This window comes from Budorcas taxicolor, chromosome X (assembly GCF_023091745.1).
Source record: "Budorcas taxicolor isolate Tak-1 chromosome X, Takin1.1, whole genome shotgun sequence".
Lineage (NCBI taxonomy): Eukaryota > Metazoa > Chordata > Mammalia > Artiodactyla > Bovidae > Budorcas > Budorcas taxicolor.
In genome coordinates, this window is record NC_068935.1 from 70,811,442 (window position 1) to 70,833,606 (window position 22,165).

General features: G+C 36.3%; 1 protein-coding gene across 1 annotated transcript in view; it reads right to left on the bottom strand.

Annotated features, from left to right (window-relative positions):
- The window catches only part of LOC128069508 (sodium/hydrogen exchanger 2-like), a 127,264-nt gene that overhangs the window by 58,455 nt on the left and 46,644 nt on the right, over positions 1-22,165 (bottom strand). The window contains exons 6-8 of the mRNA XM_052662679.1: positions 21,267-21,356; positions 15,309-15,379; positions 12,379-12,506 (exon numbers count right to left, since the gene is read on the bottom strand). Of these exons, the coding sequence (XP_052518639.1) occupies positions 12,379-12,506; positions 15,309-15,379; positions 21,267-21,356 (289 nt within the window). The remainder of the gene's footprint in view (positions 1-12,378; positions 12,507-15,308; positions 15,380-21,266; positions 21,357-22,165) is intronic.

Consider the following 22,165-nt stretch of genomic DNA (forward strand, 5'->3'; position numbering starts at 1 on the left):
ATGATAAAAACTCTGCAGAAAGCAGGAATAGAAGGAACATACCTCAACATAATAAAAGCCATATATGACAAACCCACAGCAAACATTATCCTCAATGGTGAAAAATTGAAAGCATTTCCCCTAAAGTCAGGAACAAGACAAGGATGCCCATTGTCACCACTACTATTCAACATAGTTCTGGAAGTTTTGGACACAGCAATCAGAGCAGAAAAAGAAATAAAAGGAATCCAAATTGGAAAAGAAGAAGCAAAACTCTCACTGTTTGCAGATGACATGATCCTCTATGTAGAAAACCCTAAAGACTCCTCCAGAAAATTACTAGAGCTAATCAATGAATATAAGAAAGTTGCAGGATATAAATCAACACACAGAAATCCCTTGCATTCCTATACACTAATAATGAGAAAGTAGAAAAAGAAATTAAGGAAACAATTCCATTCACCATTGCAATGAAAAGAATAAAATACTTAGGAATATATCTACCTAAAGAAACTAAAGACCTATATATAGAAAACTATAAAACACTGCTGAAAGAAATCAAAAAGGACGCTAATAGATGGAGAAATAGAACATGTTCTTGGATTGAAAGAATCAATATAGTGAAAATGAGTATACTACCCAAAGCAATCTACAAATTCAGTGCAATCCCTATCAAGCTATCAGTGATATTTTTCACAGAGCTAGAACAAATAATTTCATAATTTGTATGGAAATACAAAAAACCTCGAATAGCCAAAGCAATCTTGAGAAAGAAGAATGGAACTGGAGGAATCAACTTGCCCGACTTCAGGCTCTACTACAAAGCCACAGTCATCAAGACAGTATGGTACTGGCACAAAGACAGAAATATAAATCAATGGAACAAAATAGAAAGCCCAGAGATGAATCCCCACACATATGGACAACTTATCTTTGACAAAGGAGGCAAGAATATACAATGGAGTGAACAAAATCTCTTTAACAAGTGGTACTGGGAAAATCGGTCAACCACTTGAAAAAGAATGAAACTAGATCACTTTCTAACACCACACACAAAAATAAACTAAAAATGGATTAAAGATCTAAATGTAAGACCAGAAACTATAAAACTCCTAGAGGAGAACATAGGCAAAACACTCTCCAACATAAATCACAGCAGTATCCTCTATGATCCACCCCCAAAATTCTGAAAATAAAAGCAAAAATAAGCAGATGGGATCTAATTAAAATTAAAAGCTTCTGCACAACAAAGGAAACTATGACCAAGGTGAAAAGACAGCCTTCTGAATGGGAGAAAATAATAGCAAATGAATCAACTGACAACTAATCTCAAAAATATACAGGCAACATATGCAGCTCAATTCCAGAAAAATAAACGACCCAATCAAAAAATGGGCCAAAGAACTAAATAGACATTTCTCCAAAGAAGACATACAGATGGCTAACAAACACATGACAAGATGCTCAACATAACTCATTATCAGAGAAATGCAAATCAAAACCACAATGAGGTACCATTTCACACCAGTCAGAATGTCTGCGATCCAAAAGTCTGCAAGCAATAAATGCTGGAGAGGGTGTGGAGGAAAGGGAACCCTCCTACACTGTTGGTGGGAATGCAAACTAGTATAGCCACTATGGAGAACATTGTGGAGATTCCTTAAAAATTTGCAAATAGATCTGCCTTATGACCCAGCAATCCCAGTGCTGGGCATACACACCAAGGAAACCAGAATTGAAAGAGACACATGTACCCCAATGTTCATCGCAGCACTGTTTATAATAGCCAGGACATGGAAGCAACCTAGATATCCATCAGCAGATGAATGGATAAGAAAGCTGTGGTACATATACACAATGGAGTATTACTCAGCCATTAGAAAGAATACATTTGAATCAGTTCTAATGAGATGGATGAAACTGGAGCCAATTATACAGAGTGATGTAAGCCAGAAAGAAAAACACCAATACAGTATACTAACACATATATATGGAATTTAGAAAGATGGCAATGATGACCCTGTATACAAGACAGGAATAGAGGCACAGATGTGTAGAGCGGACTTTTGGACTCAGAGGGAGAGGGAGAGGGTGGGATGTTTAGGGAGAATGGCTTTGAAACATGTATACTATCATGTAAGAAACGAATCGCCAGTCTATGTCCAATGCTGGATACAGCATGCTTGGGGCTGGTGCACGGGGATGACCCAGAGAGATGTTATGGGGAGGGAGGTGGGAGGAGGGTTCATGTTTGGGAATGCATGTACACCCGTGGTGGATTCATGTCAATGTATGGCAAAACCAATACAGTATTGTAAAGTAAAATAAAGTAAAAATAAAAATTGAAAAAGAAAAAGAACCCAATCTTCAGTACCCATTTTTACTTGGGAGAGAGATTACTGGCTTGACTGCTCTCTCCCCCTTTGGACTCTCCTTTTTTCTCCACCAGGTCGCCTGTGTCTCCTCCCTGCCCCCTCTCTTCTCTACCCAACTCTGTGAATCTCCGTGTGTTCCAGATGGTGGAGATCACTTAGGGAACTGATTACTGGCTGGATCTGTCTCTCTCCTTTTGATTACCTCCTTTTATCCTCTTGGCCACCTCTGTCTCCTTCCTCTCTCTTTTCTGAATAACTCCATGAACGTCTCTGAGCAGTCCAGTTGTAGAGTGCACATAAGGAAGTGATTACTGGCTAGTTTGCTCTCTCCTCTTTTGATACCACCTCATCTCATTCGGGTCACCTCTAACTCCCTCTTCCCTCTTCTCTTCTCCATGTAACTCTGTGAACCTCTCTGGGTGTCCCTCACTATGGAGAAACTTTTCATCTATAATCTAGATATTTTATCAACATTGCTGTATAGAAGGAGAAGTCTTGAGACTACTGTAAAAATAAGACTGAAAACCAGAAGCAGGAGGCTTAAGTCCAAACCCTGAGAACACCAGAGAGCTCCTGACTCCAGGGAACATTAATTGACAGGAGCTCATCAAACGCCTCCATACCTGCACTGAAACCAAGCACCACCCAATGGCCAACAAGTTCCAGAGCAAGACATACCACACAAATTCTCCAACAATACAGGAACATAGCCCTGAGCTCCTAAATACAGGCTGCCCAAAGTTGCTGCCAAACAACTGACATCTCACAACTCATTACCGGACACTTCATTGCCCTTCAGAGAAAATAAATCCAGTTCCACCCACCAGAACACCGACACAAGCTTCCCTAACAAACAAACCTTGACAAGCCACCTGTACAAGCCCATCCACAGCAAGGAAATTCCACAAAAAAAGAGAACTCCACAAACTGCCAGAATACAGAAAGGACACCCAAAATCAGCAATATAAACAAGATGAAGAGACAGAGGAATACCCAGCAAGTAAAGGAACAGGATAAATACCCACCAAACCAAACATAAGAGGAAGAGATTGTGAATCTACCTGATAAAGAATTCTGAATAAAGAAAATGATCCAAAATCTTGAAATCAAAATGGAATCACTGATAAATAGCCCAGAGTCAAGGATTGAGAAGATGCAAGAAAGGTTTAATGAGGATCTAGAAGAAATAAAAAAGAGTCAATATATAATGAAGAATGCAATAAATGAGATCAAAAACACTCTGGAGGAAACAAATAGTAGAATAACAGAAGCAGAAGATAGGATTAGTCAAATAGAAGATAGAATGATAGATATAAATGAATCAGAAAGGAAAAAAGAAAAATGAATTAAAAGAAATGAGGACAATCTCAGAGACCTCCAGGACACTGTTAAACGCCCAACACTTGAATCATAGGAGTCCCAGAAGAAGATAAAAAGAAAGACCATGAGAAGATCCTTGAGGAGATAATAGTTGAAAACTTCCCTAAAATGGGGAAGGAAATAATCACCCAAGTCCAAGAAACACAGAGAGTCCCAAACAGGATAAACCCAAGGTGAAACACCCAAGACACATATTAATCAAATTAATAAAGATCAAACACAAAGAACAAATATTAAAAGCAGCAGGGGAAAAACAACAAATAACACACAAGGGGATTCCCATAAGGATAACAGCTGAGCTTTCTATAGAAATTCTTCAGGCCAGGAGGGAATGGCAAGACATACTTAAAGTGATGAAAGAAAATAACCTACAGCCCAGATTACTGTACCCAGCAAGGATCTCATTCAAATACGAAGGAGAAATCAAAAGCTTTGCAGACAAGCAAAAGCTGACAGAATTCAGCACCACCAAACCTGCTCTCCAACAAATGCTAAAGGATACTCTCTAGACAGGAAACACAAAAATGGTATAGAAACTTGAACCCCCAAAAATAAAGTAAATGGCAATGGGATCATACTTATCAATAATTACCATAAATGTAAATGGGTTGAATGCGTCAACCAAAAGACAAAGACTGGCTGAATGGATACAAAAAGAAGACCCCTATATAAGTTGTCTACAAGAGATCCACCTCAAAACAGGGGACACATACAGAGTGAAAGTGAAGGGCTGGAGCAAGATTTTCCATGCAAATAGAGACCAAAAGAAAGCAGGAGTAGCAATACTCATATCAGATAAATTAGACTTTAAAACAAAAGCTGTGGAAAGAGACAAAGAAGGACACCACATAATAATCAAAGGATCAATCCAAGAAGAAGATATAACAATTATAAATTATTATGCACCCATCATAGGAGCACTGCAACATGTAAGACAAATGCTAACAAGTATGAAAGGGGCAATTAACAATGACAAAATAAGAGTGGGAGACTTTAATATCCCACTCACACCTATGGATAGACCATCTAAACAGAAAATTAACAAGGAAACACAAACTTTAAATGATACAATAAACCAGTAAGACCTAATTGATATCTATAGGACATTTCACGCCAAAACAATGAATTTCACCTTTTTCTCAAGCGCACACAGAACCTTCTCCAGGACAGATCACATCCTGGGCCATACATCTAGCCTTGGTAAATTCAAAAAAATTGAAATCATTCCAAGCATCATTCCTGACCACAATGCAGTAAGATTAGATCTCAATTACAGGAGAAAAACAATTAAAAATTCCAACATATGGAGGCTGAACAACACACTGCTGAATAATGAACAAATCACAGAAGCAATCAAAAAAGAAATCAAAATATGCACAGAAATGAATGAAAATGAAAACACAACAACCCAAATCCTGTGGGACACTATAAAAGCAGTGCTAAGGGGAAAGTTCATAGCAATACAAGCATACCTCAAGAAACAAGAAAAAAGTCAAATAAATAACCTAACTCTACACCTAAAGCAACTAGAAAAAGAAGAAACTAAGAACTCCAGGGTTAGTAGAAGTAAAGAAATCTTAAAAATTAAGGCAGAAATAAATGCACAGGAAATAAAGGAGACTATAGCAAAAATCAACAAAGTGAAAAGCTGGTTCATTAAAAGGATAAATAAATTTGACAAACTATTAGCCAGTCTCATCAAGAAACAAAGGGCAAAAAATTAAATCAATAAAATTAGAAATGAAAATGGAGAGATCACAAGAGACAACACAGAAATACAAAGGATCATAAGAGACTACTATCAGCAAGTATATGCCAATAAAATGGACTACATGGAAGAAATAGACAAATTCTTCGAAAAGTAAAACTTTCCAAAACTGAGCCAGGAAGAAATAGCAAATCTTAACAGACCCATCACAAGCATGGAAATTGGAACTGTACCCAGAAATCTTCCAGCAAACAAAAGCCCAGGTCCAGATGGCTTCACAGCTGAATTCTACCAAAAATTTAGAGAAGAGCTAACACCTATCATACTCAAAGTCTTCCAGAAAATTTCAGAGGAAGGTGAACTTCCAAACTCATTCTATGAGGCCACCATCACCCTAATACCAAAACCTGACAAATATGCCACAAAAAAAGAAAACTACAGGCCAATATCACTGATGAACATAGATGCAAAAATCCTCAACAAATTTCTAGCAATCAGAATCCAACAACACATTAAAAAGATTATACACCATGACCAAGTGGGCTTCATCCCAGGGATACAAGAATTCTTTAGTATCCACAAATCAATCAATGTAATTCACCACATTACAAACTGAAAAATAAAAACCATACGATTATCTCAATAGATGCAGAGAAAGCCTTTGAAAAAATTCAACATCCATTTATGATAAAAACTCTCCAGAAAGCAGGACTAGAAGGAACGTACCTCAACATAATAGAAGCTACATATGACAAACCCACAGCAAACATCCTCAATGGTGAAAAATTGAAAGCATCCCCCCTAAAGTCAGGAACAAGACAAGGATGCCCACTCTCACCACTACTATACAACATAGTTCTGGAAGTTTTGGTCACAGTAATCAGAGCAGAAAGAGAAATAAAAGGAATCCAAATTGGAAAAGAAGAAGCAAAACTCTCACTGTTTGCAGATGACATGATCCTCTATATAGAAAACCCTAAAAACTCCTCCAGAAAATTACTAGAGCTAATCAACGAATATAGTAAATTTGCAGTATATAAAATAAACACACAGAAATCCCTTGCATTCCTAATACACTAATAAGGAGAAAATAGAAAGAGAAATTAAGGAAACAATTCCATTCACCATTGCAATGAAAATAATGAAATACTTAGGAATATATCTACCTAAAGAAACAAAAGATCTATATATTAAAAAAAAAAAAAACTATAAAACACTGGTGAAGGAAATCAAAGAAGACACTAATAGATGGTGTAATATACCATGTCCATGGATCGTAAGAATCAATATAGTGAAAATGAGTATACTACCCAAAGCAACTTTTAGATTCAATGCAATCCCTTTCAAGCTACCAACAGTTTTTTCACAGAGTTAGAACAAATGATTTCACAATTTGTATGGAAATATAGAAAACCTCGAATAGCCAAAGCAATCTTGAGAAAGAAGAATGGAGCTGGAGGAATCAACCTGCCTGACTTCAGGCTCTACTACAAAGCCACAGTCATCAAGACAGTATGGTACTGGCACAAAGACACAAATATAGATCAATGGAACAAAATAGAAAGTCCAGAGATAAATCCACGCAACTATGGACACCTTATCTTTGACAAAGGAGGCAAGAATAGAGAAAAGACAATCTCTTTAACAAGTGGTGCTGGGAAAACTGGTCAACCACATGTAAAAGAATGAAACCAGAACACTCTCTCAAACTATACACAAAAATTAACTCAAAATGGATTAAAGATCTAAACTAAGACCAGAAACAGTAAAACTCCTAGAGGAGAATATAGGCAAAATACTCTCTGATATACATTCCAGCAGGATCCTCTATGACCCACTTCCCAGAACATTGGAAATAAAAGCAAAACTAAACAGATGGCACCTAATTAAACTTAAAAGCTTCTGCACAACAAAGGAAACTATAAGCAAGAAAAGACAGCCTTCTGAATGGGAGAAAATATGAGCAAATGAAACAACTGACAAACAACTAACCTCAAAAATATACAAGCAACTCCTGCAGCTCAATTCCAGAAAAATAATCGACCAGTCAAAAAATGGTCCAAAGAACTAAATAGGCATTTCTCCAAAGAAGACATACAGATGGGTAACAAACACATGAAAAGATGCTCAACATCAGTCATTATCAGAGAAATGCAAATCAAAACCACAATGAGGTACAATTTCATGCCAGTCAGAATGGCTGTGATCCAAAAGTCTACAAGCAATAAATGCTGGAGAGGGTGTGGAGAAAAGGGAACCCTCTTACACTGTTGGTGGGAATGCAAACTAGTACAGCCACTATGAAGAACAGTGTGGAGATTCCTTAGAAAACTGGAAATAGGGCTACCTCATGACCCATCAATCCCACTGCTGGGCATACACACCAAGGAAACCAGAATTGAAAGAGACACGTGTACCTCAATGTTCATTGCAGCACTGTTTTTAATAGCCAGGACATGGAAGCAACCTAGATATCCATCAGCAGATGAATGGATAAGAAAGCGGTGGTACATATACACAATGGAGTATTACTCAGCCATTAAAAAGTAACACATTTGAATCAGTTCTAATGAGGTGGATGAAACTGGAGCAGATTATACAGAGTGAAGTAAGCCAGAAAGAAAAACACCAATATAGTATACTAACACATATATATGGAATTTAGAACGATGGTAATGATAACCCTGTATGCGAGACAGCAAAAGAGACACAGATGTATAGAACAGTCTTTTGGACTCTGTGGGAGAGGGCGAGGGTGGGATGATTTGGGAGAATGGCATTGAAACATGTATAATATCATATATGAAATGATTCTCCAGTCCAGGTTCAATACATGATACTGGATGCTTGGGGCTGAATCACTGAGACGACCCAGAGGGATGGTTCTGGGAGGGAGATGGGAGAGCTTCAGGATGGGGAACACATGTATACCTGTGGTGGATTCATGTTGATGTATGGCAAAACCAATACAATATTGTAAAGTAATTAACCTCCAATTGAAATAAATAAATTTACATTAAAAAAATAAATTTATGGCATCCAGTCCCATCACTTCCTGGCAAATAGATGGGGAAACAATGGAAACAGTGACAGACTTTATTTTCTTGGGCTCCATAATTATTTCAGATTGTGACTGTGGTCATGAAATTAAAAGAAGATTGCTCCTTGGAAGAAAATCTATTACAAAGCTAGAGTATTAAAAAGCAGAAATGTTACTTTGCTGACACAGCTTTGTATAGTCAAAGCTGTTGTTTTTCCAGTAGTCATGTATGGATGTGAGAGTTGGACCATATAGAAAGCTGAGCACTGAAGAATTTATGCTTTTGAACTTTGGTGTTGGAGAACACTCTTGAGAGTCCCTTGAACTGCAAGGAGATCCAACCAGAAAATCCTAAAGGAAATCAGTCCAGAATATTCACTGGAAGGACTGATGCTGAAGCTAAAGCTCCAATACTTTTGCCACCTGATGGGAAGAACTGACTCTTTGGAAAAGACCCTGGTGCTGGGAAAGACTGCAGGCAGGAGGGTGAGATGTTTGGATGGCATCACTGACCCAATGCACATGATCTTGAGTAAGCTCTGGGAATTGGTGATGGACAGGGAAGTCTGTTGTGCTGCAGCCCATGGTGTCACCGAGTCAGACATGACTGAGTGACTGAACTCAACTGAACTGAGCCGAAAATGGAGAAGCTCTTCATGTCAGCAAACCAAGACTGGGAGCTGACTGTGGCTCAGATCATGAACTTCTTATTGCCAAATTCAGACTGAAATTGAAGGAAGTAGGGAAAACCAGTAGATCATTCAGGTAGGACCTAAATTAAATCCCTTATGACTATACAGTGGAAGTGACAAATAGATTTGATTAAATCTGATAAACAGAGTGCCTGAAGAACTATGGACAGAGGTTAATGACATTGTACAGGAGGCAGTGATCAAAATCTTCCCCAAGAAAAAGAAATGCAAAAAGGCAAAATGGGTGTCTAAGGAGGCCCTACAAATAGCTGAGAAAAGAAGAGAAGCTAAAGGCATGGGAGAAAAAGAAAGATATACCCATCTGAATGCAGAGTTCCAAAGAATAGCAAGGAGAGATAAGAAAGCCTTCCTTAAGTGATCAATGTAAAGCAATAGAGGCAAACAATAGAATGGGTAAAACAGAGTTCTTGTTAAGAAAATTAAGAGATACCAAGGGAACATTTCATGCAAAGATGGGCTTGATAAAGGACAGAAATGGTATGGACCTAGCAGAAGCAGAAGATATTAAGAAGAGATGGTGAGAATACACAGAAGAACTATACAAAAAGATTTTAATGACACAGATAACCATGACGGTGTGATCACTCACCTAGAGCCAGACATCCTGGAGTGCAAAGTCAAATGGCCCTTAGGATGCATCACTATGAACAAACCTAGTGAAGGTGATGGAATTATGGTTTAGGTAAGTCAAATACTAAAAGATGTGTATATACATATATATAATATATTTACCACAATTTGTGTATTCATTCATCAACGGCCACTTAGGTCACTTCCACATTCTGCCTATTGTAAGTAATGCTGTTACAAACAAAGGCATACAAATATCTGTTCAAGTCTCTGCTTTCACTTCTTTTGGGTAAATACCCAGAAGTGGAATTGCTAGGTCATATGGTAATTCTGTTTAAATTTCTTGAAAAGAATCACTGTATCATCTTCCACAGAGGCCTCACCCATTTATATCCCCAACAAGGTGCCAGTCCCAGCACAATCTGGCCAACACATGTTGTTTTCTGTCCAATACTTGATATTTTTTTTTTAATAGCCATTCTAATAAGTATGAAGTGGCTTGAAATTTTAAAGTATGCTACCATCTAACAATAGTTGAATTGACTTTTCCTATATAAACATACTCACAATATTTTTATAACAATTATGCAATTGAAGCTTTAGTCTCCATTCAAATTCTGAAATATATTATCTTTAAGAAAGACTTATAAATTACCAAATAGTTTTCATACTTATTATCCTAATATTAATGCCAGATTTATATTACTATTTCAAAGGGAAATGTCAGCATTTCTGAGGTAATTTCAGACAATGATGTGAGCCTATTTGTGTGATTTGCATAAAATAGAATTCACACTTAAAGTCCTGAATTAATCAGAATTGTTATGTATACTATTCAAATACATCAAATTTATGTTTAGCTCTTAATTGTGTTTTGGTTATTTGTACCTGGCTTAAAAGAAAAATGTTGATATTCCTAAATACGTCCAAAGCCTGGTCTATTCAAGAGTCTATGGCATAACAGTTGTTATCCATCTACATTTCCCTCCCCATAGCTAGCCACTTCCACTTAATATAGAAGATTCAGCTGAGACAATATCAGTAATACTTCATAGCAGAAAATAATTCAGTAGGTCTTCTGGTGCAGTTCACTTTAAAAAGTCAAGTCATAAGCTCAACAATGAAAAAAATGTGTTATATTCTAATTAATAATCTCTGAAAACAAAAATTATTTGTACTATATTTTGATATCCTATTTCAGTGTTTATTTGCTAACTTATTGCTGAGAAAAACATCACTTAACTTTGGTCAACTGTTTGGAACCAAGAGGACTCCCATTTTACACCGTGGAGTTTGGGATCTTTTTTTTTTTTTTTTTTTTTCCTTAAGTTATGTTTTGCTTTTGATTTTGACTATTTCCTTTGCTCAATGGATTTAAGGTTATTTTTTTTCCTAAAATTAATGTATGCATAACCAAAAATATACAACAATATAAAGAATAACACAAAAATTAAGCAATTTCATTACTTAGAGAAAACTACAATTAACTCTTGGTGTACACATTTTTTGACTATTTATGCACACATACAGATATAGGTATATAAATTATATTTTCTCCAAAAGTGATCATGCTACACTTTTATTTCTCAGTATTCTAATTCTAATTAATATTATGTCTTGGATATAGTTCCATGTCAGTACATACCATGTATATCTAAGGGCTATAATAGTGTTCTACCCAATAAAACAATGGCTAAATATTGAGGCCTCAACTTCTGAATGTAAAATAGAGAAATGAGCTATCCACTGGTGAAATACATTCCTGTCAAATCTGCACTTGCTGATTATGCATGATGGCCCTTAGGGTAAGGTAATTAATCCTTTTGTCCTAGACTAAATATGCAACTACAGTTGCCTCATACCTGTTAAAACAAATTATTCTTGAAGGATCTTAAAAATATATTAAAAAATTAATAAAAGAACCTCCTCCCTCCTCAAAATTTCATGATGCAGGAAAACATCAATTCCTACTCAAACACCAAATACAGTTAATAATTATTCATAGTAACATATTTTTTTTTCCTTATTTCTTTCCCTTTGCTTCATTTTCCCTTTTCAAGATCTTATCTATTCTCTCCTAACAACTGCCTAAAGACCTACAGCAAAGAAATCTCCAAATTATATTTTCTCTATTTATTCTCTTCAGCAAAATGAAAAAGAAAAATTAAATACCTTTTAACACTCAGTTCAGTCCGTAATCAATAAAAGATAATGGTAAATTATTTTACCCAACATGAGTCTTTAAATGAAATAAAAATGCAAACATGTATTTCTTAAAGATAGAGAACATTTCAAAACTCTTATAAGCTGAAGTTTCATAGACAATTTATTCCATTAAGCTTTGTTCACCACTGTTTGCTAAACAATGCAGCCTGTGCAACTCAAACATCCTTAGTTTTATCTGAGTTCTGCTTCATATTTCCCAGGACATGCTGCAAGGAAAGATGATTGTACTTTAAAGGGATAGAACTTTAAATAATTCTGTAATTTTTGTGCGATATTTCACTAAACCAATGAAAACACAGACACACACATGCATAAATGCATGCATGCACTGCACACATGCACACACTTACAGCAAAGATGTACTAGATGGTGTGTGTATTAACTGGCCTGCTTCTGCTAGCTCTATGGCATGTTTTCTTTCAAGCTTTTCATAAAGAAGCACAATGCTTGATCTGGACTGATCATATTCTCTGAGCAAAATCTTCTGCAGATACTTGCTGTTCAAATACTCCAATCTGTTCAAGAAGTAAATAAAATAAAAATTCCAGGAAATTAGTGCCTTTTTTTTTTTTTCAGGAATTTTTATACTATAGTTTGAAGGTCCCAGAACTGGTTCACCCACTGCCTATTTCACATGTAACTTGTTTAAATGGAAAAATCATTCTATGGTGTAAAGAGAAGAAAAAAACATAAGAAATTCTAATTTCAAATGTCTTTATTAGGAAATTGAAGCTTTAGATTTATCCCACTATCGTCAATCAAGCCAAGGGAAATATAGACTTATGAAGAAAAAATATTTACACCAAAGACAAAAGTATTAGCCACATAGGGTCTATATTTCATAGAAGGCCACTGAAATATAGTTTATTTCAATGAATGGGGAAAGGAATGGAACACCAGAATTGAATATTTGCTTAAGGAACCTGAATTTAAACTCAAAAAATGAAAAATAAACCATGTTAAACTATGGTTTCACAACACTTCAGTGAAAATACCAGCTAAATATAGATTTATAGGCAATAAGTTCATATTTTTTTTCAAAATCACTGCAATCTTGAATACTTTCCTGAGGTCTACTTTTTTAAATGTTTATATACTTTAAAGTCACTTTCTGATGCTCCAGGAGTTTAAAGCCACCTTGACTCTAGGCTCAAGCCGTCAACATAAAATTTGCTCAGGAAGACAGTAGATGGCAATATCAAAAAAACACACAAAACTTTAGAATGTTAAATATCAATTTTTTCCAATGAAAAAATTGGACCCATAAATTTATGGGGCATGGTAGAGATTCTACTTTAGAGGAGGAGGATATTTGTGTACAACAGGTGAAAGCAAAGGGAGAAGAAAGGAGATGACCCTAAGTATAAACTCTTCGAAGTGTGTGTGTAGCTCTTCTGCCAACAAAAGTCACTGCATAAAACCACATGGAACATACTTAAACAGAGAACCAGGTAATTAGCTCAAACTGTTTATTAAAAAAAAAAAAAAGTTCTAGGCTGTTTGAATTATTAGAAAGGGCAAGAGAGTAAGTATAGGGGCTTCCCTGGTGGCTCATATGGTAAAGAATCTACCTCCAGTGCGGGAGATCCAGATTTGATCCCTGGGTCAGGAAGATCCCCTGGAAAAGGGAATGGCAATCCACTTCAGTATTCTTGCCTGGAGAATTCCCATGAACAGAGGAGCCTGGTGGGCTACAGTCCATGGGGTCGCAAGGAGTCAGACACGACTGAGGGACTAACACACACAAACAAGTCCCAATCATGGTTTATCATGGTTTACATCCTTTCTCTATGATCAAAAACATGCATCCAAAAAAAACATGGAAAAAATGATTTTGTTAGATCCTTTGCATTTATAAGAAGGGTAAATGAATTTTTCCTTTTCAGAGTTTAAAATTAACTTCCTTTGAGGATGAACACTAGTAAAATTTCTCTTGGTTCTCTGATCTTAACTTCACCATAGAAGCCATCTCTCCTGTAATGTGGCATAAATGGATATCGACAAAGTATCGACCCTACTGCTTGTGCCAAGTGTTTGCTGCTAAAACTGTATTTGGTTTTTTACACAGCTCCTGCAAGGAATCTAAGCTGAAGCAGCAAATTTTAATATGTGTTGCTACCAGGGTACTTATGAATAGGTCTTAATTTAGAATAGTTTAAATATTTGGATTAAAAATCTCAGATTAGATTTAATATCAGCATTAACAGTATCCCTTTTATAATTCACTCATTCACTTCTTTATTTTAAAATATTTATCTGGTGCCTATTATGTAGGGTTTCCAAGGTGGCACTAGAAGTAAAGAACCTGCCTGCCAATGCAGGAGACCTAAGAGACATGGGTTCAACCCCGTGGGTCAGGAAGATACCCTGGAGGAGGGCACAGCAGCCCACTCCAGTATTCTTTCCTGAAGAATCCCATGGATAGAGGAGCCTGGAGGGTTACAGTCCATATGCTTGCAAAGAGTTGGACAGGACTGAAGCAACTTAGCATACACACATGCACACCTATTATGTAGAAGGAACTTTTCTAAGTGCTACAGTTACAGAACTTAACAATGCAAACAAGGTCTCTGTCCTTTTTGCCACTTATATATTAGTTTGAGAGAAACTTATAACAATGATTTATTTTATATGAATTGTATTTTTAAGATTAAAATAAAATATCATTTAATAAAGAAAAAACATTAAAATATCAGATAATTCTGATACAATAAAGAATTAATATTAAGGGAATAATCTTTGAAGAAATGAAATTTTAGCCAAGGCTTAAATGACATGAAGTTACTAGGCATGCAAAGATCAAGTAGAAGAGAATTTCAGGCAACAGGAACATTACACAAAGGCTTTAAGGTAACAATATGCTGAACTTAATGTGTTAGTAAAGACATGACTACAGTATGGTATATGGCAGAAAGAATAGAATGAGATGTGGAAGGAAGCTAACAGTAGTTAGAATTATAAACTGAGGTAAAAAATTTGGATAAGTTTTAAGTGACAAGATATTAGAGACTTTATTTAGGATAGTAACATGATTTGATGTAAAATCACTTTCTCTGGAACTGTGCATAATACCTCCCACCCCAGGACGGTCTAATAATTTTATGGCACACTATTTAGTTTTAAGGTCTGGACTTAGGGTTGGTCGTATCCTTCATGATAAGAAAAAGGAAGATCTTTGTTTCTTTAGCTGTCATCATTTTCTAAACATGTGAATGAGTAAATCTCAACTATTCCCAACAGAAACATACAGAAAGATATACAGGCTCATTTCCATGTTTTTGTGCATGCACACAAGCATACTTTTGGCAAATCCTCACTTGTCTTTCCAGTAATATTGTCCCCAGTGTCCTGATATATCTTCTATGCCAGCCAGCAAATGATCAAAGAACTGAAATAAAACAAAATATATATCTAAATATATAGTATACATGAGGAACTTGGTTAGTTAATACTAAATAAAAGGATCTCTTAAAATCATCTTCAAAATTGTTGATTTCATCTGAGCTGCTTGTTTTTTTTTAATCCTAAACTCTTTTCAGGGTAAGCATAAAAAAGAGAATCTGTATTTATAAGTAAGAATGTTTGTAATAATTCTAGCATAAGCATTAGAGACACTCCATTTAAAATTGAAAATGCACATATTAATCAGTATCATATGATAAATTCATTCAACTACCAAAGTCTAGGTCTGGTAAAGTGAAAGAAATAAAAGATGTAAAAGGCAAAATTCTTGTTTCTGAAGGATACAGAACCAAACTGGAGAGGCAAGTTAAAAGCACATACATGATAATTCAGTTTAAACTTGGCATGTGTATATGTATAAATGCAGCAGAAAAAGGAATATTTAGGAAATAAATAGAAAAATATGAATTTAGAGAAGGCTTATATGAAAATGTTCAGTGTGAGCTTGCCCTAGAAGAAATGAGGTTACATATGGAAACAATAAATCATTATTTGTAATGGGAACATCATGAGTAACATGTATAGGAGAAAATAAAGACCTTTATAAGAGATTTATGAAAAAAAGAAGTTTGGCTAGATGTAGATCAAGAGTGGAGAAAGAAAGCAGTTAAAAAAGGAATTTAAGTGCTAAGATTGAAAGTTTAATTTGACATAACATCACAATAAATAAACTGAATATATTTATGAAGAAATAATAAACCCAACTTGAGTGATATTCTATTGATACAAAATATCTTCATGAACTTTTCAAAAATGCCAGTGTCACAAAAAGTAACAAAAAGTTGAAAAAGTGTTAGATTAAAGGTAACTGAAAGGATATGACAAATAAATGCAATGCATGATCCCAGATGAGGAGAAAAATACTATAAAGTATTGGAAATTTTGGAAAAATTGTGAATATGGAATTAAATTAGATAAAACTACTGTTAAAGTTTCTGAATTTGATAAACAATTGTGGTTATGTACTAGAATGTCCTTTTACTTTAAAATATTAATACATGCTAAAACATTTAGAAGTGAATAATCAGGACGTCTGCAATCTAATTTCAAATCATTCAGCAAATGACAGTAATAATAGGTACCAATGTAGATAGAGAGTGGTAAAACAAATGTGGCAAATGCAACAGAGAGTCAAGGTAAATAGTATATACATATTCATTGAACTGGGTTTGAAATCTGTACACTTGACATCTTTAAAATAAAAAGTTGAAAAAGAAAATAAAATTTGACTTGGTCCTATAAATTGGCTATATTATGTTTTATCAATATAACATATATTACACAGTCATTAAAACTCATCCATATGTTAGGAATAACACAGGAAAAATATGATTTTCCCTAAAAATAACCTAAAACATCTTTCAATTATAATAAAATTATTAATAAATGCTTATTTTACAACTTGGGCAATAAGCTATTAAAATTTGAAAGAAGAATGTAATCAGTTGAGCTAATCATGCTTATCTGTATATGTTCTTAGGCACATGCATGTGTGCTAAGTGGCTTCAGTCGTGTCCAACTCTTTGCAGCTCTATGGACCATAGTCCATCAGGCTCCTCTGTCGGCATTCCCTTCTCTAGGGGATCTTTCCACCCTGGGGATTGAACCCATGTCTATTATGTCTCCTGCATTGGCAGGTGGGTTCTTTACCACTAGGGCCACTGGGAAGCCCTCTTAGGCACATAATTATTAATAAAACAAGTATTTTACATATAAAAAGCCATCATATGTGCAGAAAATGTATCCCAGAAAATTACAGTCTGTGCCACATTGAAGTTAAAGGTAAGGTAGACAAACTAGCCTTTCCCTTTGACAAAAATTCCCCCAATTTTTCCATATTAATAAAAATAAGAATTTCTTGATAGGATTCTTAACGTTCTCTATATTTCAATATTCCTATTGCTACATTATATAAAAGACCACCCAAGATAAGCAAAAAAAAAAATATATATATATATTTCTATAACAAGACAAAACCAAGTGATAGAGTTCACATCTTTACATTTCTCTGATATTCTCCTTACTTCTAATGTAAAAATCAGGCATTTATGTCTAAACTCTAGGTAATTTTGAAACTCTATGTCAAAGAGTATATTTTGCAATGTGAATATAGAAATTTTTAACTTTCTCAATCTTTGGTGGTATATTAAAAACTCCACCAAAGGCTAAAATATCCCAAGAAAAATTTTCCAACTACATAAGGATTAACAAACAAAAAATCAACTCAGCTCCTGGATAATTTAGTCTAGAATTAGAATTAATATGTTAAACAAACCCAAAACACTTATAATTTACAGTTAAAAACATTCATAATTCATAGGTTATTCAACCTGGATAGGCCTTCAGAGATAATGTAAACAGCTATTCAAATTTACTGATTAGGAAACCAAGTGCACAAAAAAGTTAAAATACTTTCCTATGAGAATGTGGGAAGCTGCACAGTAACAGAGTGAAAGGTTGCTGTGCAAGCTTTGTGTTACATGAGGAATTGTGACCTCCAGAGGAGAGGATTTCTACTGGGGGCCAAAGATGAGGCTTGACTACTTGGAGCTATTTTTTTTTTATTAAAGCATAACAGAGATAGGGAAAGCTTCTGACATAGAGATCAGAAAGGAACAGAAAGAATGCCCCATTGCTAGTTTTTAGCAAGGTGTTTTATGGCTGTTCAGTTCACTTCAGTCACTCAGTCGTGTCTAACTCTTTGCGACCCCATCAACTGCAGCACACCAGGCCTCCCTCTCCATCACCAACTCCCGGAGTTCACTCAGACTCACGTCCACCGAGTCAGTGGTGCCATTGAGCCATCTCATCCTCTGTCGTCCCCTTCTCCTCCTGCCCCCAATCCCTCCCAGCATCAGAGTCTTTTCCAATGAATCAACTCTTCACATAAGGTGGCCAAAGTATTGGAGTTTCAGGTTTAGCATCATTCCTTGCAAAGAAATCCCAGGGTTGATCTTCAGAATGGACTGGTTGGATCTCCTTGCAGTCCAAGGGACTCTCAAGAGTCTTCTCCAAAACCACAGTTCAAAAGCATCAATTCTTCGGCACTCAGCCTTCGTCACAGTCCAACTCTCACGTCCATATATGACTACTGAAAAAACTACAGCCTTGACTAGATGGACCTTTGTTGTCAAGTAATGTCTCTGCTTTTCAATATGCTATCTAGGTTGGTCATAACTTTCCTTCCAAGGAATAAGCGTCTTTTAATTTCATGGCTGCAGTCACCATCTGCAGTGATTTTGGAGCCCCAAAAAATAAAGTCTGACACTGTTTCCACTGTTTCCCCTTCTATTTCCCATGAAGTGATGGGACCAGATGCCATGATCTTCGTTTTCTGAACGTTGAGCTTTAAGCCAACTTTTTCACTCTCTTCTTTCACTTTCATCAAGAGGTTCTTCAGTTCCACTACACTTTCTGTCATAAGGGTGGTGTTATCTGCATATCTGAGGTTATTGATATTTCTCCCAGCAATCTTGACCCCAGCTTGTGCTTCTTCCAGCCCAGCGTTTCTTATGATGTACTCTGCATATCAGTTAAATAAGCAGGGTGACAATATACAGCCTTGACGTACTCCTTTTCCTATTTGGAAACAGTCTGTTGTTCCATGTCCAGTTCTAACTCTTGCTTCCTGACCTGCATACAGATTTCTCAAGAGGCAGGTTAGGTGGTCTGGTATTCCCATCTCTTTCAGAATTTTCCACAGTTTATTGTGATCCACACAGTCAAAGGCTTTGGCATAGTCAATAAAGCAGAAATAGATATTTTTCTGGAACTCTATTGCTTTTTCCATGATCCAGTGGATGTTGGCAATTTGACCTCTGGTTGCTCTGCATTTTCTAAAACCAGCTTGAACATTTGGAAGTTCATGATTCACACACTGCTGAAGTCTGGCTTGGAGAATTGTGAGCATTACCTTACTAGCATGTGAAATAAGTGCAATTGTGCGGTAGTTTGAGCATTCTTTGGCATTGTCTTCCTTTGGGATTGGAATGAAAACTGACCTTTTCCAGTCCTGTGGCCACTGCTGAGTTTTCCAAATTTGCTGGCATATTTCACAGCATCTTCTTTCAGGATTTGAAATAGCTCAACTGGATTTCCATCACCTCCACTAGTTTTTTTCATAGTAATGATTTCTAAGGTTTACTTGACTTCACATTCCAGGATGTCTGGCTCTAGGTGAATGTGAGTGATTGCACCATCGTGGTTATCTGGATCATGAAGATCTTTTGTGTACAGTTCTGTGTATTCCTCCCACCTCTTCTTAATATCTTCTGCTTCTGTTAGGTTCATACCATTTCTGTCCTTTATCGAGCCCATCTTTCCATGAAATGTTCCCTTGGTATCTCTAATTTTCTTGAAGAGATCTCTAGTCTGTCTTATTCTGTTTTCTTCCTCTATTTCTTTGCATTGATCACTGAGGAAGGCTTTCTTATCTCTCCTTGCTATTCTTTGGAACTCTGCATTCATATGCTTGTATCTTTCCTTTTCTCCTTTGCTTTTTACTTCTCTTCTTTCACAGCTATTTGCAAGGCCTCCCCAGACAGCCATTTTGCTTTTTTGCATTTATTTTCCATGGGGATAGTCTTGATCCTTGTCTCCTATACAATGTCACGAACCTCTGCCCATAGTTCATCAGGCACTCTATCAGATTTAGTCCGTTAAATCTATTTTTCACTTCCATTGTATAATCATAAGGGATTTGATTTAGGTCATAGAAAGCTATTAACCAGATAAGAGAGATGCTTCAAGGCTGAGGGAGTTTCACCAGGCCCCCCTCCCACAATATGCGTTTTTGAGATAGGAGGTACCATGTCATCCCTTGACCACAAAACAATTGCCGTGAATACTGGTTTGTTGAGCCATTCTCATCCCAAGGTTTGAGAAAAGGAAAGGTCTTAGGCGGAACCATTTTGAAGAAAGGCAGATTCCAAAGCGAATGCATAGTTTCATTAACATAGTTTAGGAAAAACATTTCCATAAGAAAAATACATTGGTTAGCTCAAGGCAGAATCAGGTGTCTTCAACACAGAATTAAAAGAAGCCTCTTTTAATTTTGTATAGAGAAGGAAGAAATGTCTGCCACTGGGCTTCCCTGGTGGCTCAGCTGGCAAAGAATCCCCCTGCAATGTGGGAGACGTTGGTTTGATCTCTGGGTTGGGAAGATCTCCTGGAGAAGGGAATAGGCTACCCACTCCAGTATTCAGGCCTGGAGAATCCATGAACTATATATTCTATGGGGTCGCAAAGAGTTGGACATGACTGAGTGACTTTCACTTGCACTTGCAATTTATTTCCTCCTGCCACTTGGGGGTCTACAGCTTTCTTTTCTGTTACTCTCTCAAGAGCAAATGCTAACATTCAGACTTTCATTGTTCTTATCACTTATCAAAAGAACTGATTGACTGATTTTCAAATTACAGATTGTTACAATATAACAAATGTGTGCATGCATGTGTGCTCAGTCGCATCAGTCATGTCCGACTCCTTGAAACCCTATGAACTTCAGCCCACCAAGTTTCTCAGTCCACGGAATTCTCCAGGCAAGAATACTGGAGTGGGTTGTCATGCCCTCCTCCAGGGGAATTTCCCAACCCAGGAATTGAACACACACTTTCTGCATCTCCTGCATTGCAGGCAGATTCTTTACGCACTGATCCACCTAGGAAGCCCAATATAAGAAATACCTATTCAGAAAATCACATCTCCTTTTATTAGAGAAATTCAAGTATAAAAAGATCTAACATGTAAAGACCTAATATACAAGGGTTAGTTCCAGTCAACAGGATGACATACATGATATATAAATATCTTACCCGAATGAGAATTTGTTCACTCACAGTTGGAGAGGTCTCTCCTCTTTTTGTCACATCTAATAAGTCAACAAGAGGACGAATAGTCATTCCCTACAAAATGAAAAACAAAAAGCTGAATTTCTTTTGTATGAAATTAGTGCTTGAAGCTAGAAAGAAAAACACCAATACAGTAGACTAATGCATATATATGGAATTTAAAAAGATGGTAATGATAACCCTGTATGTGAGACAGCAAAAGAGACACAGATGTATGGAACAGTCTTTTGGACTCTGTGGGAGACGGTGAGGGTGGGATGCTTTGAGAATGACATGGAAACATGTATAATATCATATAAGAAATGAATCGCCAGTCCAGGTTCGATATAGGATCCTTGGGGCTGGTGCACTGGGATGACCTGGAGGGATGATACGGGGAGGGAGGTGGGAGGGGTGTTCAGGATGGGGAACACATGTACGCCCGTGGTGGATTCATGTTTATGTCACTATTATACAATAGTGTAAAGTAATTAGACTCCAATTAAAATAAATAAATTTAAATTAAAAAAAAAGAAAGAAATTAGTGATTGAATATTTCCCTGGTGTTTCTCTGTGTGTGTCTATGTGTGGTTTAAGACACATATTCACAGGTGTCTTAAACTGGCCATGACAAAAATTTAAAACATTTTCTTAAAATTCAGGATCATTGGTCTAACACTAGAGGGATGTGCTGTGATTTTCCCCTATAAGGATCAATCAGGAGTATATATTGTTGACAAAAATGTGGGCCATTTTTTAAAAACCTGAAAAAAATCTACCACTATGTTTCAAAATCAGAAAGTGCTTAAATCACAGAGCCAAAATGCTGCAAGACATTTTCATTTCAATTATTGCCAAATACCTCTGGTATATAACTTTGTCTT